Here is a 23,885-nt window from a genome sequence, read left to right as displayed (position 1 = left end):
AGACCTAAGAGGATATATGATCCCTTTTTAACAAGTCTCCTTCCATTTAGATCACCTCCAGAAGGAGGCAGCCAACAGACATCCTCCTGAGCCCTGAGGAGGTCAGGGTGGCAAAAAAAAAGATGAGATCTGCAATAAAACGAGTGTTTACGTGCAGCAGCTGCTGAATAATTAATTTATTTACAGTATGAAAAATCAGGCTGTGATATAGAAAAGGTTAGTATGATATCTTGAAAACCACTCAACAGATTTGAATAAAAATCTCTCAAAGTAATCAATGGATGCACATCTACAACAGATTAACTTTTGGTCTCATTCTGATTCAAGATGGCTGCCACAGCTACTTTAGAAAGCACAAAACTGGCTGTTACTCTGTCATTTTTTAGAGTTAGTGTTTGGTGTGATAGTAGCTGTGAGTGATTCCTGTGACTGCTGACAGATCCCTCAGTTTTTTGTTTAAAAAGCTGCTGTAAGCTACTTTCTGTTAGCAAAATATCTCCTGAACCACAGAACGTAATCATTATATGAACGTTTACAGCTGATTAGTCATCCAGGGGTAGGCCCCTTCAAAGTTTCTCCAGGAACTTTTCTAATTAAACCCCATGAGATTTTTATATTTTTTTATATTATTCCAGTATTTAAATTTGAAACATTTCAGCTTCTTTTTTTTATTCCTGTAAAACTTTATTGATTTGTTCATTTCGTATTTTGACTTCTTTGGCTGCAACGGGCTTAATTAAAAACGATCAGCTGAAAGCAGAAATGTTAACATTTATAAACCTGCAACTTGAGCAGTTTTCTGATTTACATCCTAAATTTTTGATTAGTGACTCATTTTTGATGTGCAGCGTATTTAATGCTCTCTGCAGAGTTCATGTCACACGACTGGATAAATTAAAACTTTCTGTAAACATCAGTGAACTGCAGAGAGTAAAGACTTTGGCTTTAAAATAAATGAAGAGAAAAAAGATTTATTTGATTCTTATTCTATCTTTGAAAACTATACAGAACAGGACAACAACACACAGAGCAGATATGAGACATCCCTGCAGGAATAAAAGAATCTTTTTGTTGTACTGACCACAGATAAATTTCCTGCAGCTCAGCAGGAACATTTTCAGCTGCAGTTAATCATTCTTGATTCAGAAGACTGGAGCAAAAGAAGTCAGTAGTTTACAAATAATGATCTGCCTTCAGGTTTATTAGAGCTCTAATTTGATTTTCCTCCCCGAGCTGAAGCTGCAGCACCGACAGGATTCTGTTCTCCTTCAGAGCATCGCCTCTAAGTGCCACAAACAATGCACCTCGCTGTGCAGAGATTTCTGCCTGCAGGCGAGCAGCAGCGCCGTGTTATCTCCCAGCCGCCGTTCAGCGGCTAACAACCTCCTGACATCATGTTCAGTCAGACGCACGCGGTTCCTGTCGCTCAGCAGCAGCAGCAGAGTGTTTCCACCGACCTGATGAGAAACCGGGACCATCATGTTGTTCAGCACCAGCAGGAGCCACAGGTTTGAGGCATTAAAACTGAAGTCTGCAAGCAGCTTTAAGGATAAATCAATCATTAAAAGAAATTAAAGAATTCTGATGTTCAACACCAACTTGATTTTTTTATTATTTTGTAAAATCCAAACAAATGCAGGACTTACTTTTATATTAAGTTAAGCTGAGACTAAAGCAGACTCTTACTTTGAAAAATATCTGAGCTTTATTTCTAAGACTCCAAGTTGAAAACACCAACAAGTTGAAGCCTCAAAGAAAGAGCGCCCCCTATTGGCTGATTTTCAAGCCCCGCCCCTCCACGTCAACAAATGAGACCCTTCAGATTTGATTTTTGTTCCACACATCTCTTACCTTGCTGTTCTTTAAATATGCCTTTTCAATGTGTCAGTGAGGGTCACGTTACTCTGTGATTGAGAGCCTGGTAGCGAGTCAGAAGCGTGTGGGGGCGGGGCTTTTTATGGGCTCCAGAGATACAACATGGCCGTGTTTTGTCCCTTTTTATGTCGACAGTTAAAACCTCTTCCTGTTTGCTCTTTAATTTTATTTTTCTGCTAAATTCTGTCGAGAATTTAATTCAGTTTAATTCCAATCAGAACAAAACTGTTAATTTCCTCATTAATGAGGGCAGTCATGATGGGATAATATAAGAAAGAAGAATCTTTATAAAAATATAGGATCCACTGAATCAGAATCTTTATAAAAATATTTGTTGACCTGTGAGGAACTTGTCCCAGTCACACATTTCTTTACTGATGTTTCTTATGTTGGAGATATGATGAGGAGAGAAATTTCACTTCCAGTTTTGAAAAGAAAAATCTGAGCTGACATTTAATGGAAGTCAATGAGAGTTTGGTTGACCTTTGACCTCTGAGGGGAAACCATCAGTTTTACAGCAGAGAGACAAACTGAGTGGAAGAAGACAAAAATGTCTACATTTTATGTATGAACTGTAAAATTTGTGAGAGTAAAATAAGTTTTTTGTTTTTTAGCAACAACTTTAGAGTTAAGAAAACTCAAACGTTGGCGTGACAACAAACAAACATTTTGTTCAAAGTTAAACTTCTCCAGTTTGATGGTAACAAGATTCTTTCCATAAATTCACTTCCACAAAAATGAGTAAATTTATGAAACAAACAAATACGAATCCTTTACTTTTACTATTTATAGTTTGTTTTATTTAATGTCTTGGTTTCTTCTGTTTAGGTTTTACTCTTTGAGGAGTTTTATAAATGAAAAGGACCATCAGATGAACATGGCAGCACCTTTAGGCTTTATGTTGATGATTTATTAACATGTAATAAATGTCAGCTGAACTTCCTTCAGTGTAAATAGTTTGAAATTGTATTAAAAACAAACCTGAGCTGCAGTAGACGTGGGGCACATAAAAGTCATTTTCTATCAAAACTATTTTATCTGTGAATCTCATTAAATGTTTATGTTGCAATTGAGAATTCATCGCCTCCCTCTAACCTTGTTCTGTCTTTCTAGCTGAAAGGTTTTTTTTTTTTATTGTGGAGGACATAAATAAAAGTGGAGGTGAATAAAAAGATATAATTGCAACACATGGTTAAAATTGCTGTTTCAGTGGGCTGAACAGCCAATTAAGGACCTTTTATGCTCTCCGTTTCACCATCAGCACACTTTCAAAATGCTGAAAAGACTCAAATTGCTGCAATTTTGAAGTTGGAGGCATCAAAATTAAAAGCAAACATCACTGGGGGATTCTAAATAATGGTCAAATGGCATCTAATGGCAAACTTTGTCTTGTTGTCGACTTGTTTTCTTCAGATATGCTGGGCTGGCAAATGCTTTTTTATTCTTTTTTGGGTGTAACTTTAAAATTTTATAATCAAACAAACAAATGTTCCTCAGGGGAAGCAGGTCTGAAAGAGGAATGCATATTGTAGATTAAGATCGTCGTCTTTAAGGAGGAGAAATGAAAACGTTGTTGTTGTTTTGGCCATCTTGAATCAATCTGGCTCCAAAGGTTTCAGCTGTAGATGCACATCCAGTTATTACTTTGGGTTTGTTTTTAATCGGTGCATTGGTTCATGAAACACTTTGCTAACAGACACACAAACATTATTGCAGAATGTTAGTTTTGCGTTCGCCTCTGACAGGAACAGAAAAAGTTGGTTTGAAGCTCCGTCTCCACAGCTTGAATGCTGGAGATCTACAGAAACCCAACATTAAGATTTCCCCTCATGTTTCAGTCATTTAAACTCAATATTCTGCGCTGCATTAAGGACCATCCTCATCCATCATTCGAAGTGAAACCTTCTGGTTTTGACTTGTGTTTCAGAATGAATTATTCATCGTCCCGTCCGGACCGGCGCAGAGGACGAGACCCAGCTGCAGCTTCCTCTCCTCCAGTCTCTGAGGACTCCGGAAAGCTCTCACAATAATTGAATTGTGGTTTTAGAGAGTCCGAGTCATCTTTTTTTTTTTTTCCATCTCACTGTATTAAATACAAACACAACAGCACTGATTGGATCGGACATGAGCCGTGTCACATTTCTGCCAAAACCTAATTTCTTTGTAGGTTTTTGTTTTGTAGAAAAACAGCCTTCAGAGTCTAAAACAAACTGAAAATAAAAGTCTGTCTCTGACCAGTGAAGAGGGTGGATGAAGACCAGGTTTTTATCTCTTACTGCACGGCCGGCTTGAGAAAAGCAAAACAAGACGCTGCTTACAGCCTCCAGACCAGCAGGGGGCCCCCAAGAGCGTTGTATTCAGAATGATAACGCTTTTAGTCGTAGTAGTAGTATTCAGTCATTTTAGCAGACATTGAGCTAAGGTTTGGTGGGGTAGTAGCTGAGAGTCATCCCCAACACATACTCAGAGTTACTCATGTTGGTGTTTTTTTTAAGTTTTAACTAAATCGGCTACAACTTTATCATTTCTCAGTATAAAATGATCTCAGTTTAAAACTGCGGGTGATATGCATTTCTTTAAAGAATGGTAGACCTTTTTTTATTTATTGTTTTTATTTCAAGACATCTGAACAAAAATAATCTACAAATGCATAACAAATCAAAATGAAAAATCCTATGTTTTAACATCTTGGTGTCATTATCAGTGAAAATGTTCACCTGTTAATATCCATCCATCCATCCATCCATCCATCCATCCATCCATCCATCCATCCATCCATCCATCCATCCATCCATCCATCCATCCATCCATCCATCCATCCATCCATCCATCCATCCATCCATCCATCCATCCATCCATCCATCCATCCATCCATCCATCCATCGGCTCCCCAGATGTTCCCCTATATACTGTCCCCTGGATTTAATCCCTCTGGAGACTTCTGGTCTCCTGCAGACGGAGTCTTCCTGCTCAGATGTCTGAACCACCTCAGCTGACTCTTGCTGATGAAGAGGAGCAGTGACTCCATGGATGATGAAGCTCCTCACCTGATCTCTAAAGCTGAGCCCGGCAGAGGAGACCAGGATCTGGTTCTGTCAGTCATGATCATCATCATCATCAGCTCCTTCTTCAACAGACGAAACTCCGATCCGTTGGTCCATCTCCTGCTCAGTCCTTACATTTTAAAAAAGATAAAGATTGTTTAACTTAAAGATCTGGTTCCATCGTCTGAACCTCTTTTTGTGCATGTTACAGAATATATTTAAAAACTACAATAAGATTTAAAGTAAGTGTGGGTTGTAACATTTTTATACAGCATATAAAGACTAAAGTCTTCTGTATTGTCTAAAAATTTGTTGACGTATTTATTTTTAATGCGTATACATATGTAATTAAAGAACAACAATTTTCCTTCGTTATAAATGTGTTGGTGTTTGCTTTATTAAACAGAGAGCTTTTTGTTTAACGGTGAGTCTTTGACTCCATTAAGGTCAGACTGACAGAAACTTTAGGAACGATCAAAACGTCAAAACACAGAAACTGAAAGTGACTCGATTCTGTTTGCTTCAGCCTCGCTGTCAGTCAGGAAAAATAAAAATCTTTGGGATTCAGATTAAATTACCTCTGAAGGTCACAGGAAGTGACACGCAGATTGATTCTGATCATTTCCCAGACCTTTTTTTAATGGAAGATGTTATAAATTGTTTGACAGAACTACAGAAGATCATCTGACAGTTGACGTAAAGTCACATAAACGTGACCTTTGAACCCTACAGCTGATCATAAAAAGGACAAAGATGGAGTCAGATTTTCTCAGAGCTGTGCTTTTAACTTCACACATCACTTTTTTCTCAGAAATAATTATTAATGTTGTCTTTTTTTAAATTATTATTTTAACTGTGAGCCTAAACCACAGTTTGTATAAACTTTGTTTATAAAGTTTGTAAAAAAGTGTTGGGATAAATATTTAGAGACTGAAATTATTTTAAAGACACAAAAATCTATTTTGGTCTTGGTTCTTCTCAGACTAGCCATTAGCTCATCATCATTTGTTGCTCCAAACTGAGGCTGTTTTCAGGATGACTCTCAGCTACTACCACACCAAGTTTTAACTCAATGTCTGTAAAATTATCCAAGTTATGGCTGTTTTAGGTTTACTGAGTCTCCTAAAGTTTATCAGTTCCAGTTGTATATTTAAAGAATAATGTAATGATTTATTTCTGAGCGTTTCATTAAAATCTGTCCTTTGGTTCATCAGATAATTAGTTAATATTGTAAATAATCCCAATTAACCAAACAAACATGAAGGTTGGTGACAAAACAAGGGATTTTAAAAGTAAACCCAAAATAATGTCAATAAAAACTTAAAACTCAACACTTTTTTTTAGTTTTAAATGAAAACTAGATTTGATATCATACATTTTCACATCCAAAATAAAATTTGTGTGAAACCTTCTGCAGCAACACGAACAACAGAACTGTTTTATGACTCTTATCAGCAGAAACTCTTAGAAATTGTTGCAGCCATTTTCTTTTTTTTATTATTTCTGTTCCCCGTCGGCTTTTTATGCCAATTAAAATGATACATGAAATTATGGCTCCTAAATGTCACGTTAGTTTGAGGGGCAAAGTGGTATTTTGTACTCATTGAGGATTAGTTCTCATTAGTATTCTTGTCTCGAGGTAAAATAGTCTGAAGGAGCTCTCCTGCAGGGCTGGAGGACAGCTGTGAACAGATGTTTCCATGGACATCAGCATGGATTCTGATTCAGATATCCTTACATTCACCTGAATCTTTGAATGCATCGTTCTGAAGGTTAGAAAATGTCCTTTAAGGACAGGGCCAATTAACGTTTCATTAACGATCATGATTGACTGCTGCTGGCAGTTTCTCTCTGCAGCATAAAAAACTTATTGGACGGAACAGGATTCATCTGAAAGAAAATTGGTTTGGATGTTTAGGAAGAACTCGGGAACCATCAAGAAACTGAAAACTGTTGGAACACCAGAGTCCCTGTCCACCAGAGTCCCTGTCCACCAGAGTCCCTGTCCACAGTGAAGACATCGCTATGGACTGAGAGGACCAAGAAAGAAGCTCCAGAACCTTCAAGCTGGACTGAAACCTGCAGCTGTCCACATGGGCAGGACAGGTGTCTTCTGGAGACAAGTTTGACGGTCAGATCAGACAAAGACAAGAAGGATTTTTGGAAGAGTCGAGGTGAGACTTTCAGACCTGAGAACACTGAACCAGCTGTCAAGCATGGTGGTGGTAGCATCATGCTGTGGTAAGAAAGAGAAGACTACCTCCAAATTCTTCAACTTCACCTCAGATCAACAGCAAATCAGAGCTGCTCTCTGATTGGATAAATCATCAGAGCTGGCCTCTGATTGGATGAATCAGGCTGACATGAAGCTTTTGGAAGCGTCTTCCTGAAGCTCCAACCTCAGGCTGACTGAAAACTTGTGGCCTCTGATTAAAAGTCGTCTCTGAAACCAGGAAACCAGAAATCGGTTAATTCTGTCCAGAAGAAAAGTCAAACATCAGCCAGAATTCTGCTGAAGTTTGTTGATGGAGACAAAAAGCCTGAGGTCCAGGAGACACCATTAATCCAAAATTAGTAGGGGTGTATGCATATATTTGACCCTGTCTGAATTAAAGAAAATCCATTGTAAAATGAAACTAATGTAGTCAAATCTTGTTTTAAAAATGATCGAAGTTGTAGAAACATCCAACCCTGGAAAAAGAACCAAATAAATCAAATCAAGCCTCAAATAATTTCTTATTATTACACGATGAGTGGATGGAAACTTCTGCATTTATATCTTTTAAAAACATCTTTTTTAACCACATGCACGGTGTTTGGTTGATAAAATGAGTGAAGGTTGCAACCTTTATATAATTTAAGCAGGAGTACAGCTTCAGAGGCTGTTTGACTTCCTGGATTCATTCCTGCAGGCTTGTTGTTTCCAGAGAATGTGACTTTCTGTTAAAGAAGCAGACAGCCATGAAATATGGATATCCTGCTTTAAACCCAGACACAAGCAGGAAGAACAGCCTCTAGAATTTATTAGAAATTAAAAATAAAAGAGGAGTAGTAAATAATGGCCTAGTTTTACTGCACCTATCTGCATGTTCTCTCCTCTCACAGGCGCTTTCCCTCCTCTCATGCTTTTATTCTAATGAAATCCCAGAGTGGTTTTTCTGTTTGTTTTCCCCTTTAAATGAACTTTTGGCTGCATCCTGCATGACTGAGGTTGAATAAAGCCCAGATTTGGAAGCCGGTGGGAGCGCTGGCTGCTGCAGGTGGATCCATATGAGTCAAATTATGGAGCTTTGTTCATCTGATTCTTGAGGGAAGATGATAAGTTGGAACACGAGGCTCTTCCAGGAGTCTGCTGGGCTGTCAGCACCGTGCAGCATAAAGACATTAGAAGAATCTAGTCCCGGGATAATCCTGTCAGCCCATGAACACATGAAAAGGTTCCCGTCATGTAATGAAATCAGAGGTCTGAATGGATGTTAGAGACACCACAGAAGAAGAAACAAAAGTTGGACTTCTTTAGCAACTAGCTCACAGAAAAAAGAAATATGTTAATGAAAGGTCTGGCATTCCTTAAAAGAATGCATATCACCCACATTATTGTGTTTCCTATGTTTGATTAGCTGCGGCGGCCATCTTTATTTGGATTGACACCAAATTTTCATCAGCTGTAGACGTACGACCGATTGATTGTTTCATTAAAATTCACCCACTGGTTCAAGAGGCATTTCGATAAAAGACACACACAAACTCAGCAGTTGGCTGCAGCTGATAACAATCTGTGGACTTGATGGTCGTGATTAATCTGTGAAAGGACGTTCCTGTGTGTTTGTGCAGAAATAAAAAGGTCAAATCTGGGACCAGAACAACCAATAAATGCCTGAAACACGTGGAGGTGTATCAGGGTCACTGAAGGGGAGAAAAGGTTTGTTTCAGTTCTGAGAATGAAAACATTTGAGGAATCTGAGCTGATTTTAAACTGAGACGAACATCTGCAGCATCTGTTTGACTTTTGATTGATTGCAGATTCCTGCAGGTGAACACGCCGTGAACGTGTTGATTTAATAACTTTATGATCTGTTCAGGAAGTGGAATCGTTTGTGTCAATGTTCCAGGAAATAACAGAGCCTGTTGTTGTAAACGTCAGGGGTCAGTGAACGCTGGTCGTTTTTACACATGTTGACCTGAAATTGATGGTGGTAGTAGCTGAGGGTCATCCCCAACACTTACTCTAAACTCTGACAGATTACATGAACTTTTAGTTTGAAACTCCAGCATGAAAAGCAGCGGGCAATATGCATTACTTCTAAAAATATATGAGGAGGTTTGTTTATGTTTTTATTTATTTTTGTCCTAAAACTGAACGGAGTTTAGTTTTCAGCATGCTGACTCATTTATTTTCTCTTTTACTTCACAGATATTTGATTTTCTGGATATTCTCATCTAGTTTATTAAGTTATTATTAGGAATATTCTGTCTATAGATGCTTTTATTACCTTTTTTAACTCTGCAGTAAAACATGGAATTTGTCCAAATGTCCCACCTGACATTTATTTTAAGTAGATGGAAACTTTTACAGAAGTTTTAAATCTATTATTACCCGAAGCTGTGGGCCTCACTCCCCTACAGAAATGTCAGCAGACTGACACAACTGGCCAATAAGTTCAGATTTGTAATGTTTCCCGCAGCTTCCTGACTGTCACACAGCCGGAGAGTTGAAATAAAAGTCAAGAAGGCTGCAGGATGAACTCTTCTTCAACTCCTCCTGTTTATTTAAATATCAGCAGAAAGCCTGAGATTTAAACGCTACAAGAAGAATGATCCCAAAAAAAAATCTTTATGGAAACTTCCGAATTCTTTTTTAATAACTTTTGCTGTCAGATTTAAAACACTGACAGTGAAAGTTAACTTCATATACGTTTTATAGATGAGCTGAAGATGTTGGAAAACTTTGTCTCAAAACTTTTTGTTCATTATTTCTGTTTTCCAGTTTATAAAAACACGGCAAGCTTCTGATTTTGGAGCATGAATGATAAATTATTGGATATTTCATTCATTAACGACTCACACAAATCAAACAAGAAAAAGCCAAAGTAAATGAAGAGCTAACAGGTGATGGCCCGTTTCCTCGTCTTCGGCTCTAAAGGACAGGACTGCTGGATCAATGAATGCAGAGGTCACAGGGGGCGTCCATGAATCACGCTGGACAGATTGAATTGTCACGAGTCAGACTGGAACAGATGAGGAAAACGAGGAAGGAATGAGCTGCCGTCTTCCTCTCCCTCCGTCAGAAAAGGAAGAAACTTCAGAGAAACGAGGAGAAATGGAGGAAAGTCTGCAGCTTCCTGTTGCTTTGACTGAGCTGAAAGGAAATAAAAGATACATAAAATGATAATAAACTCCAGTTTTTTGAAGCCACACAGCCTGTTAAAATGTGAAAAAACACCAAATCTGAAAAAGTGATGCAATGTTTAGTCATTTATTTATGTCAAAGGAACAAAAAAGGCAGACCTGGGGTCAGATGTGGAATAAAAGCACTAAACCTGAGAAGAAACGACCTGTTGACTGAACTGAAAGAGGATTAAAACGGCTCCAACAGCTGCTGGTTTTCTGTAAATTCTTTGTTGTTTTTGTTTTTATCCAAACCAAACTGCAGCAGCTAGATTCTGTAGCTTCTTCTGTGCAGCCTGGAAATGTTTCCTGCAGGAAAATCTTGACATTCCTGCAAGAATAACCGTACAGGAACCGATCCGAACCCTTTCATTGAAACAGACATTCAGATGAACCACCAGCTACACGGTTCCAGCTCATTCTGAACTACGATAAACAATAAACAAATAAAGATGGACGGATAGATTTAAACGTGTCAACATGTTTAAATTTATAGAAATACATTAAGAGCTCTTCAGTTCCCTCGAGAACAGTTTCTGTTTGAAATCCACTTCAGCGTAGGAGTTCTACGTTTAGCTTTTATCATCATCAACTTTATTTATACAGCTGCTTTAACAGCAGCCACAGCTGGAACAAAGAGCTGAACATCAGTAATAAATGAAATAAAAGAAGCATAAAAATAAAATGACAAGGCTAAACACACAATAACGAATTAAAAATTCAATTCCAAACACAATAAAACAACTATTTAGCTAGCCTTTGGCTCCTTTTAGCTTTCAGCTAGTGTTCTGCTTGGCTTCTTCGGTAAACTTCAGCTGTGTGTTCACGCTGCACTTTCAGAGACTATAAAAAAGATATTTCTTCTTCAAATTGTTTGATTTTATTTCAGCCACCATGCTCTGTCTGACCTCTGACCTCTGAGAAACAAACCAACCCACTCGTTAACGGCGTTGGGTCATCACTAATACAGCTATTTGTGATTAAAATGAGCAGTGTGTGTAAATACAGCAAAGGTTATAAATATTCATGTCTTCCGGTGCAATAAAAATGTTAAAGGTCAAAGGTGAATAAAATTAGCATATCCTCAGTAACTTAGCATCTGAAATGAGTTTGGATTGGCAGCAAATATCAAACCTTGAAGACGTTTGTTAAAAATTCAGCGTTTTTTCCTCTGACATTTATGTTTCTGTATGAAAGTTTTTATATTTATGTAGAAACTTGAGCAAACGATGCAAATAATACAAGTATGAGTATCGTTCTCACTTATCAGCCCACAGAGCAAATTATCTGAATCACTGATACAGCCAGCCGCCGCCGCCGCCGCCTTCACCTAATATTATTAATTTGCATACGAGTGTGCACCATCTGTCTGCAGAGCTGCCCTTTCCAAATGCCACGAAAGGTCAGAAAGCAATAAGTCAAAGTGCCACCCCGGCTGGCAGGAGGCTGCATTTCACACCCTCCTTTATGCAGGAAAATTATAAACAGTAAACACAACACAGAAATCGATCTGGAATGAATCGTTACGTCGTTTGATGTTTTCTTCTCCCCGGTTTGATTTAGGATCCTCGACCTTTGCTGCTCCGCCGTTCGGCCTCAGATCAGACTTCCTCCTGATCTGAGCGGCACATTCATGTTTACAGCATTGGTTTTAGGTTTGATTTTATTGATGTTTTTTTCTGTTTGGTCACTTTGTTGTTTTCAAGCATGCTGTAGAACTAATATTGACAGTTAATTAACCCTTACAGCTGATTGAAACAAGTGTTTCTTGTGAAAAGTCATTCAGTGAGAAGCAGCTGTCTAATATACATCTGCAAACAAAATATGTGAAAAGAAATGATTTGTTTATTTTTCAAAAACAACCTAAAATTTTATGGTCTGATTTGTTGGTTTCCTTAAAAACATGATTAAATTTTGCATTAAAGTCATTTTTCACACGATGTGTTTGGCTTTAATTAGCATCACGGGAGCTTTTCTGCAGCCGTTCAGATGATTTAAAGGCAGCAAACAGCCTCTGGTTGTTAGAAAGTAAAGGTGAAGCTGTCTGAGGAGCTCAGAGAGGAGATTATAGATCTCCATGTTGAAGCTAAAGGCTACAAGAACATCTCCAAGCTGCTTCATGTTCCTCTGACCACAGCTGACAAGATTATTAAAAAGCAGAAGGTTCATGAGACTGTAGACAACCTACCAGGGAGTGGACGCAAGAGGAAATGCGACCCCAGGTTGGTCAGAGGGACAGGAAATCCAACAGCATTCGAGTTAAACGCCAACATCAAGGTGTGTCACTTCCTGATTGTATCATCCGTCACATAATGATGGAGGAGACCCAGGAGGCTCCACTGTTGGCAGAAAAACACAAAGCTTTTTGCCTCCGGTCACAACAGTTTTTTTTGTTTTGTTGTTTTGGAGGAATGGTACCAACAAATCCATGTTTGTGAAACGTCTTTAAGACTCAAACATCAGCCGTCCAGTTCTGCTGACTCACAGCTGCAGCTTTCTTCTGTAAAGACTCGTGTCATGTCGCTGAGACAGTTTATCAGATCTCCACCAGGAAGTAGTCACCTCCTTGTCCGTTTGCGTTTTTACGGCTGTCAGAACAGGAGGCGGCGGTGGATATTTCCTGCTCCTGGAAGTGACAGGCAGGATAATTGGCTGCAGTCACACCGAGTCCACCGGAGGAGCAGGTGCCTTTCAGAGCCACGCTTCTCACAAAGTCCTCTGTCAAATCTGCTGAAGAGGGCACGAAACGTACGAGTGTGTGGGACACAATGTGCCCGATTGATTTCAGTGTTTCTGCAGCCTGAGGGCTCCCTTACACTCAATTTTGTCACAAAATTGGTGGTTATCATGCAGCCCAGTGTGCACGTCTGCAGACGGCTCGCTCCCCTGAAGGATGTTTTTCAGACACGGATAAATGATTGAGGAGCCCGGAGTCTGAACACCAAATGCACTTTGTTTTTACAAAAGTCAAGCCTCAGAAATGCAGCAGGCGTGAACTCATCCGATGTGTTTTATTAGTTTCCCTCCTCATCTGATTTCCTGAAGGTTGCTTTTCTCTAACCTGAGAGGTTTGCATGTCGCTGTGTTCGACACAGATCTGAGGATGCTGCTCAGCTACTACCACACCAAAGTTAGGCTCCATAGTTTTCAAATTCCCATTTTTGTGTTGGCTCATTTTGATTAGCTGTGGCAGCCATCTTGAATCAGGTTGATTCCAGAGGTTAATCCATTTTAGGTTTTCATTTATTACTTAATGAGTTAAAATTTGTCCAGTGGTTTGAGATATTTTGCTAACAGACAAACAGGCAGCGGGTCATTTTGTTTCGTTAACCTGACATTTCTTCTTTCTGTAATCCAGACTTTCGAACCAGAGGAGAAGCTGCTCATTCAGGCCATCATCCCCTTCTTCTCTCTAAAATAATTATTTGGGCTCGTTGCCGTCCCAGAGTGCTTTTATGACTTGAATCATCTGAGAGATTGATTGTTTTAAAACACACTTTTACAAAATGTTAACGTCTTAATCATTTCATCCATCAACACAGGAAGTGGCAGCACCTTTCGCCAGCGGTGATTTACTCGTAGATGAAAATCTGTCCTCGGCACGGACCATTTCCTCCTCCGCTCTCCTGGGCACGCTCAGATTGTCTGAACGCACCAAGAGACACTTTACACGTTATAGCCTCTTAAAGGCCTTTTCTCCGATGATATAAAACTCTAAATTGCAAAGTGAGAACCCCTTTAATGTTCCTCTGCTCCATCGTCGGCCATTTTAAAAGTCAATCAGTCAGAACCCAATCAGCATCCCCCTCCGCTCAACAAGAGACAGCAGGATATTAAATTCCCACAGTCTTGTGTTATCGAAGATATCCATTATTGGGCTCATGGGCATTTCAGACAAAAAGGATCCAATTGTTTTTGTCCCTTTTATTACTCCTTACATGGTGTGATCTCATGCATCCTTCTTCTTCCTTCTGTGAGAGCTGCTGCTCCTCCTCCTCCTCCTCAGGGTGGACATGACAGCAAATATTACAACATAGGAAAAATCTGTTAAACTAAACTAAAATCATACAGATGTCTTTCAATACTTATTCTTAAAACTCAGCTGCTGTTCTGGAGAAGTTAGACTATTAGTGTTTGATTTTTTCTGGTGTCATTTGTTGTTGTTTTATTTAAATAAAACATTTGAAGCTGACCAAAGTGCTTTAAAGTCAAGGCAGACAACAATACATCAAATTAAAATACAACCCCAATTTGGACTTTGTGTAAAATATAAAATAAAAACAGAGTAAAACCACGTTTTCTTCACATTGAGAGATGGTAAACTTGTGTAGCATGAAGCCCCCCCTCCGTTTCCATGACCTCTGACCTCATGTCATCTTTCAGTGACTGTTCTCTCTGAAGTTCATCCTGACCTGAGTGAATCCTGATTGTTTTAGGACACGTGTAAAGTCAGTTTATTATGTAGTTTAAAGACCTTCTCCTCATTTTGTCTTTGTGTTGTTTTGTAACCTGACATAACCTTTTTGCTCAGTGTTGTTAAGTCCAGCAGACAGAGGAATAACTTACTGTACCAGTCTCCTGACTCCTGGCTCCGGCTGCCTCCTCGCCGACCCTCCTCAGGTGACCTCTGACCTGCAACGGGCTCCGGACCTTAACCTGCCTCCTTGTCGTGGTTCTGTCGGGACCTGAGCAGCCTCCAGGTTCCTCACAGGTTCCTCCACAGGTTCTGATGATTTAGGGTCTAATTACTTTATTTTAACTGATGCAGATTTTCAATCTGATGTTTCATAACCCGAAAACCTGCCAGAATTAAGAACATCTTCTGACCAAATTCCAAAGTGAACTATTTACTGAAACAGTTTAAAGTTTTCCAAAAACACTCGAGCAGATAAGAAACTGAAAACATGAATCCTAAAATTCAAACATTCTGTTCAAAGAATTGTTTAGATAAACTAATAATCACTATTTCATCTTACTTAACAGTCATTCCTCACAAATATTCTATAAACTCTTATTTTTGCTGTGTCATCTTAATTGTTTATTGTTGATTTTATTTTCCTGATTTAGTTTTATTTTTGTAATAAAACCTTAAAGACAAAATTCAGCTGCCACATTTTATTCAGTGTAAATATTATAATAGAGTTCCCTGTGATGAACAAATTCAGCTTCAGCTGCTGAGATCTGATCATAATAAGGGTGAATAGATTAAATAATCTAATTATGTTCCTATAAATTCTAATCAATCTGTTGTTTGGTCAGTCTGACCTGGTGACCCTCCCTTAATATCCTCATCTATCTACACATATCAAATGTTCAAACTAAGAAATCATACCATTTTTTGGGAAAAATATAAATAATTTTGAATTTGATGACAGAAACGCATCTAAAAACGTTGTTGGAGTCATACTTCCTTCTGTGAAGCATCTCTTTAACCAGCAGTCTGTAAACCTCTGAGGAACTGAGAAGTTTTTGCATAATAACCACTATTAAAAGGTATTGCTTTCATGCACTAATTCAAATGTAATACAGTGGAGAGTTCTTTAATCTGGTTAACTGCAGATTTAAACCCAGCATAGTCAGACTGTGGATTAAAAATCTGAATATTTCAAATAAATCCCTGAGTGTTTGGTTTAAATATTCAGCAGCATGTAAAGGAATGGCTCTTTGTCTGAATTCATCTGTGGGCTTTTGTCGCCCTCTTGTGTTCTCTGTGAGAACTGTTCTCTGCTGTTTGTTGAAAGAAAACAAGGCTGCTGTTATAATGAGAGTAAACAATTTATTAAATTTTAAAGCGATAAACACATAATTCCCACATGTCATATGTTATGGTGTTTTTGTCTAGACAAACCTCTTTATGCTCTTCAGTTTATATTTTTCTGTTTACGGTGTTGTTTTCATCCAAAAACTGTATTTTTGTACAATAAACTCTTTATATTTCACTATATAATTATCAAACATAATTAACACAAATATACTGTTTAATGTACAGCAATAACATGGTTGTATGCAGATTTAATTTGCAAATGGATATGCTTTAAAGACTGAAATGACCCTGATGTGGATCCATTATAGTCGGATTATCCACTCCTACCGAACCACACTGTTGTCAAACTTCGTTGGTTTACAATTCGTTTTATTGATGTTATTGTTGTTTAAGTAAAAATATGGATTTAGCACTTGAGTTACAGAAACTGTGTAACAGCCGATTAATTCTTAAAAACTACGTATTTGTTAAACTAGCGAACTGCGCAGTTAAAAGCCCCTTTAACTGTTTACAACACCACCTTTAACGCCTTTTTTCATGGTAGAAAATTTAGAGGAAGCGACTCGAAGATTGAAGCTTCTTTCAGCCAATAGAAACGTAGATTTGCCGCTCTAAGCCCCGCCTTTGTCAGAAGCCGGCCAATCACAGACCGGATTGGGAACTTCCGCCACACAGTCTGAGCATGTTCCATTGTAGGAGCTTTTCAGAAAGAGTGCCGCGGCTATTTTCGTGCAAACTGCTAAATTTTAATTTAAGTTGCGTCGAATGGAGCTGTTGATTGTTGCTTTTTAACTCTGAATCGAATGAGGCCGACGTCGCCGGCGGTGAAGTAGCTGGAGGTTACCGGGACGAAGTGCGGAGGTCTCACCGAAGGAATCCAGCCGTCTTCTTCTTCTTCTTCGGCGGCCGCTCGGCCAACTTCTGCCCCGCTAACACCGCAGCTAACCAGCCTTAGTGTTGTGGTTCCGACGACAGGGATGTTTTTATCCGGCGGACATCCAGCTTGTAGTTAGTTAGAAAAAGGAAGCGGAGGGCTGTTAGCTCCAGAAGCGGCGGGTTAGCCGAGTTAGCTGTCCGGCTGCTAACGTTGCCGGGTCGAAGAAAAGGGCAGCGCGTGAGAGCAGGAGGCTCGGTTCGGCTGGGGGTTCTCCGGAGACCCAGGTCCTGTTCGGGCTCACTGATCGGCTGCTGGTGTTCGGACCGACAATCCGCCCCGGCCGCGCAGGATGAATGGATTCAGCACCGAGGAGGACAGCCACGACGGGCCGCCGGCTCCGCCGTTTTACGGGCAGAGCTGCTGCCTGATCGAGGACGGGGAGCGCTGCGGCCGCTCGGCTGGAAACGCCTCCTTCAGTAAGAGGATCCAGAAGAGCATCTCCCAGAAAAAACTCAAACTGGACATCGACAAGAGCGTAAGAGCCTCTTTGTTCTGATCCGTAGCGGGAACCCGTGTGGTTAGACTGTAGCCGGGGGTCTGTAAACAGAAAGAAACAGGTTGTTGTTTTTCTGCTGGTGTTTAGCAGCATTTGGTGCCCCCTGTCTGTTGGCGCTCCGGTGAAACTGACAGTCAGTTGACCCACATTCACCTCCTCCTCCTCCTCCTCTTCCTCCCGCTTCTCTGAGGGAAAATCTTGCCTAATCTGTCCGGGTTTGTTTAGCAGTTTGTTTCAGGAAGATGTCGACGCTTTCAGCCTGAAATCTGACTCCAGCCCGGTGTTGTACAGAAATCCGTCCCCCTGTCATTTTGTGCCCAGATTATAAAGTCGATTTGAGCCATGCTCTGCATCTTTAACCTTTAATACATAAACCTGTAGTTCATCATTTTATTTTTTATTTCACATTTAATTAACCAAGGAAGACCTTTTACAGAAGCACAACTTTACCTGAAGTTAAGAATTAAAGTTCATATAAAAATAAAACAACTCAAAGTCTTAGGAAACGTTGGTTACAGAGCTTTAAACTATCCATGAAAAAACATGAAACTGTTGTTTAATTGATGATTACTTCATGACTAAGATGTAAAATAAGAGAATGCTGTTCTGTTCAAGTTTAAAGAATATCCTGGGGGCTCTGGGCGACACAAGAACAACAAAAAGTTCACAAATTACCTGTATGATTCCACATAAAATATGCCAATTCTGTGTTCTTAGGCTTCAGAAAGACCAAAAAACAAGCAGATTATGAGGTACACAGATAAATAAATTGGGTAAGGACAGTTACCTGGTTGATGGTTTATTCGCGACACAAACACAATATTTGTTGTAACTTCAGGAAGTTCTGCAGCAGAACAGGAGTGCATCGTAACTATAGTTAAAACCAGAACAATCACTTCATTAAGGTTCTATTAATGCTAAATCTAAGCTATTAAACATCAAGAGGAGCATTTTAACAGCTAGTAACTCATGTTTCCTGTTTTCTCTGCAGCATTAAAGGGAGGGATGAGCCCCATAAAATCACCCCAATCAAACTGATTTACTGTAGAAACAATACTCTGATCACATCTGGCTAATCCAGAGGTTTCTGCTGAAGGTTTTTGGCGTGCCTCCCCCCCTCCCCCCAGGCCCCTCCCCCCGCTCTCACCTGAGCCTGCCGTTAATTCAGGAGGTTTACCGTGAGCCTGGGTCACGTGGTTTGTTGGGCCGGGGGTCATGTGACCTGTTTGTGTCACGTGAAGAAAAGCTTCAAGTTGTTTTAAAGTGAAAGTCAGACATGGTTTGTTTTTAGTTTCATGAGTTTAAAAGTCTTTCACACTTCCTGTTTGTTTCCAGAGGCTTCCTGTGCGTCGAAACACGAGCTCTTCTTCTTCTGATCCTCGAACCTTCCTGCGTTTGTTTTATCCTTCCAGGTGAGACATCTCTACATCTGTGACTTCCACAAAAACTTCATCCAGAGCGTCCGAAACAAGAGGAAGAGGAAGACCAGTGACGACGGAGGGGAGTCCCCGGATCATGATGTGGAGGTGCCGGAGGTACGATTTCCTCCAGCTAACACACCTGGGGCTGATTCCAGTCTCTGTCTGATAAGAAGATGGTCTTTGAATGATTTTTATCACAACTCCACAGTTTGGGGCTGAGACTGTTTCTGTCTTTTGGATCATGTCAGCTTTCCTTTAGAGGTGCGTCTTAAACAAACGTCGATAAAAAGAGGATTTTGTTGGATTCGGTTCAGGCTTGAATGTTTGAATCGACCGTCCCGCCTCATTTGATCTCAGGCAGAATATTAACCATAAAACCCTCCACTGATGACAGTTAATTATATTTGGTGCAGATAAAAACCTTCATGTGTGTACCGGGTCTTTGGGTTCGTGCCTGAGACAGAAACCTTCTGGACGATGAACTCTGAACTCTGGAGGCAGAGCAGTCATCGTCCCCCTCTTCCTGTTTCCAGGTGGATCTCTTCCAGCTGCAGGTGAACACGCTGAGGCGCTACAAGCGACACTACAAGCTGCAGACCCGACCCGGACTCAACAAGGCCCAGCTGGCAGAGGTAGCAAACAGTCGCAGCGTTTCACAGCTTCAGTTTAATAAAACTCTGATCAATTCCTCGAACTCAGTTACGACTCGTTTCAGGGAACTAGTTTAATATTTTTAACTAAACTGTCAGACTGATAAATTACAGAATGATCTGGATGATGGCATAAAAATTGTTTAATAAATTTCAGAAACTTTATGAAGAGAAGCAAAGAGTTTTCATGATGTCACAGAATAATATTTAAGATGTTTTCAGTTTATTTGTGGCTGAATGTTGACGTCATTTTAACTTCTTCTTCCTTTTAAATCAGTTATTCTGTTTGTAGTTTTGAGTTTTGTTAGATTTGTAAAACTGTAGGTCTCAGGGACTGATTATTTTAAAGTTACAGCAGCTTTTTTTTCCTAAAACGTGATAAAACTGACCAATTAAAAGTTCCTCTAAGACCTGAGGATTTCTGCAGCACTGAATCTGTTAGTTTCCTGTAAATAAGCAGATTCAGTGAAACTCTGACGGCCGTTTCTGTCCCGGCAGACGGTCAGCCGTCACTTCAGGAATATTCCCGTCAACGAGAAGGAGACGCTCACCTACTTCATCTACATGGTGAAGAGCAGCAAGAGCCGCCTGGACCAGAAGGGAGACGCAGGCAAACCACTGGACTAAAACTTCCCCCGACCAGAACCACCAGAACCACAGCAGAACACACACACACACACACACACACACACACACCCTCCGCAGCTCAGTCTGATCCCCCATCGGACCAGAACCTTCTGTCCTCTGAGGACGTTAAACAGAACCGAAGGATGAGTTCCTCACACGGTCCAACAGAACCGGGTCCAGGACGTCGTCCACACGTTCAGCAACACCCAGCGCCCGATCAGAAACAACTCGGTTAAATGCAATGTACAAAATCGCTGCCTTAAGAGTTAAAAACAATGTTTGTTTTTGTTTTTTTGTAAATTGACTGTTAACAGATCCAGACGGAGGGAAGTTTGTGCCAAACGGGTCCGAGCTGGAAGAGAAACGGGCCGAACCGGGTCCTCCTTCGGGTTTTTCTTGTAAATGAATTGTTTGAAGAAACAAACTTTCCTGAAGTGGGTCAGATCGGGGACAGACACAGATAATCATTATGTCTGAAATGAAATAAAAGCTGACTCTGGGTCTGGGTCCGGTCTTTAGGTCGCCTCCTTCCAGGCGCAGTCTGAAACGCTTTGGTTTTTTGTTTCTTTGGTGGTTATTTTTCCACGTGAACGCTGATTTCTTCTGTTTCTCTCCTGAGTTCAGCCTTCTTCCTGCAGGTTGTATAAAGTCATCATCTGAAGATTTGAAGGTTTTTTTTCCTCCACAGGAACTCTGAGCTGATCGGCTGAATATTTGAAAGCACTGTTTCTGTTTCAGAGTCTCAGCAGAAAAACAACCGGATCATTTTAAGAGTTTAGCACATAAAAGATAAGGATGTGTATAACTTTTCAACTTTTCAGAGAAGATTATATTTTCTGCTGATATTTCAGTGAATCAGTTCATCTGAACCGACGTCCACCTTCATCCTCCTCCTCCTCCTGCTGACCAGGAATCACCGTTTAGGATTTCTTTCTTTTTAAAAGTCTATTGTACTTTTTATTCTTATTTTTATTATTTTGCTTGTAGGTTTGTTCTTGTCTTGTAGAAAACACCCTTCCTTATTAACACGCGAAATCATATTTAAGTACGGCTGCAAACTGCTCTTAATAATATTAATAAATGTATTGTACAGGAAGGAGCCGCCTCGTCTTTCTTTATTCCTCAACTCTTAGAATAAGTTCAGCTCCATGAAACCTCCAGCAGGTGGCGCTGTTGATCTTTCTGGTAAATAAAAAACAAAACTTTTTATTTTGGTACTTTAAGGTTTTGTTTTTTTTCCTGTTTGGAAACTTCTAAATCATATTTATATACAAATAAACTACAGACGATCAAACTGCATTTGGAGCAACTTAAAATATTTAAAAAGATTTCTTTCAAACATTCAGTAAAATAAAACTTTAATTTGTTTCAAAACATTAAATAAAGAAATGTTAGAACGAGGGTAATTTATTGTTCCTCTTATTTATAATATTAATTTATTGTTATAGAAAATGTAAAAAAAGACCAATAAAATAAATCAGATCAGGTTTTGTTTGTTTTAGGTTTTCATTAGGAAATAAAAATTTAAAAATAGGTTTTAGTTTTGTTTTTATTTCACTTCAGCTTCACTTTGTTTCCCAATAATAAACATTAAATTATAAACATTAAACTCATTTTAGGACAGATTATTTTTGTTTGTTTTCTGTTTCATCAGTTCAGAAGCATTTATTGGTTTTAAACTATAAATGCTATTTAAATACTTTTAATATTAACACTTTCAGGTGTTTTAAGACATAAATTGTAATTTTTAGACTCAGCAGCTTTTTCACACAAATGTCATTATTTCCTTTAAAAATATTTTAAAAAAAACAAAATAAAAAATAAAACGAGACATTAAATTATTTTAGGTTAGAATAAACAACATTTATTGCAAATAATAATCTCAGTTTCCGCCATTAAAAGATCTTAAACATGTTTTAATGAAATAAGTTTTTTATTTCATGTCTTAAAACAAATTTAGTTCCTTCATCGCTTCTTTAAACATTTATATTTATTTATATTTATTTATTTTAAATACTAAAACTGGTCTGTTGGAGTTATTTAAATAATTTTCTTTATTTACTGTGAAAGACAAATACTCTTTGTTATAAAATGAAAACTTTAATAGTTTTTAAAATGTTTTTAAAAACCCCGAAGCTTCAGTTCCTGACTCCACCTGCAGGCGGCGCTGCAGCAAAAAACTTTAAATAACTTTATATTTCCTGCTAATAAAACTAACAGCAGCTCTGAGAAGCTTTAAAACTGTTTAAATTATTTATTCAGAAAAAATATCTTACTTTTGATTTTTTTAAATGTATTTAAAAACAAATAAAATTCATATTTGGCTTTAATGTGTTGGAAGGAAGAAAACTTAAATTGATAAAGTTTAAAATAAAACAAATATTAAGTTATCACTTTAGGATTAGGGATGTTTTTAGAAAGAAATAAAGTAAATTTAAATAAATAAGAATTGTGTTTAGTGGTTCATATTTTTAAGTCTTTAGAAGAAATAAATTTATTTTTTTTAGTTTTCGCAGCTGAAACATCATCAGTTAAAAAAACACATTAATCAGATAAATTCAAATAAAACATGACCTTGAACTTTTTTCTTTTTTCATAATAATAAAATGAAACTTTGAAAATAAAAAAGCACCAAGAATGTTTTAAAATAATCCGTTTATTCACGGAACCAAATAAAACTTCACATCTAAACACGTTTCATCAACAAGGCGCACAATAATAAACATTTATTCCGTTAATTATTTCTTCTTCTTTGAATTTGAGCCTTTTTCGTGTCGGAGTGAGAAGCTGCGTGTTTTAGTCCTTTCTCTGAGTCCCTCCTCTTCCTCCTCCGGACATCAGTGACATTAAAGTGTTGAGGTAGATTCAATTAATTCAAACATTTGGGACAGAAAAAAGGCGGAAAGCGCGGAGGATTCTGGGACGGAAACAGGAGCAGAAAGTTGATTTTTCGGATTTGAACCATCGACCTGCGGCTCGGGCTCCTTCTGAGCTCAGACAAATAAATATTTAGACTTTTATTATTTAGGTCTTTTCCTTCAAAGTGTTGGAAACAAAGATTGTGAATTTAAAAAACAAATTCAGATTTTATTTTCAGGAAAACGTGACGCGACTTTTGGTCCCTTTGTGGAGAAAATAACTGAAGTTTTAGGACCAAATTAAATGAGAATAAAACACTGAAATGATTGTTATAAAATAAAGTTTATGGAGATTTCTGATTCAGTTATTTTATGTTTTTATTTTTAAAGGGTCAGAGGATCCGGATGATTTTTAAAGTGATAGTTAGGATATTTTTTATTTTGCGCGTGAAGTTTAACATTAATTCTGCAGATTTATTTAACTTTTTATTTTGTTTTCGTGCAGAAAAACGCGCTCTTTCTGTCAGGAGACAGATGTTTGTTGGACTGGACCACATCTGGTCTGCAGCTCTGCAGAGAGGGAACAGAAGAAGAAGAAGAAGAAGAAGGAGAAGAAGAAGGAGAAGAAGAAGGAGAAGAAGAAGAAGAACTACCACAGAAATCAGAGTCCGTGTCCCGGTCCCGGTCCCGGTCCTTCTGTCCGTCCTGTCCCGGTAGTCTCGGCCCCGTGCGCAGCGGTGTGGTTTAAATCCAGAGTCTCCATCAGGAGGTCTGAGGGCTCTTTGGGTCCTGGGGGGTCACTGGTTGAGCTCCAGAGCCCAGACC

At 38.9% G+C, this 23,885-nt stretch overlaps 1 protein-coding gene across 1 annotated transcript; it reads left to right on the top strand.

Annotated features, from left to right (window-relative positions):
• Positions 1 to 16,733: 16,733 nt before the first annotated feature.
• Positions 16,734 to 21,298, top strand: sap30l (sap30-like). The gene is made up of 4 exons (XM_017432735.3): positions 16,734 to 17,483; positions 18,917 to 19,039; positions 19,459 to 19,557; positions 20,074 to 21,298. The coding sequence occupies exons 1-4, from the start codon at positions 17,298 to 17,300 to the stop codon at positions 20,200 to 20,202; spliced, it is 537 nt and encodes a 178-aa protein (XP_017288224.1). The 5' UTR covers positions 16,734 to 17,297; the 3' UTR covers positions 20,203 to 21,298.
• Positions 21,299 to 23,885: the final 2,587 nt, after the last annotated feature.

The sequence above is a fragment of the Kryptolebias marmoratus genome, linkage group LG13 (genome assembly GCF_001649575.2).
Source record: "Kryptolebias marmoratus isolate JLee-2015 linkage group LG13, ASM164957v2, whole genome shotgun sequence".
In the NCBI taxonomy this organism is placed as follows: Eukaryota; Metazoa; Chordata; class Actinopteri; order Cyprinodontiformes; family Rivulidae; genus Kryptolebias; species Kryptolebias marmoratus.
The sequence above is the reverse complement of the archived record's forward strand: the minus strand, read 5'-3'. Positions and strand labels throughout refer to the sequence as shown.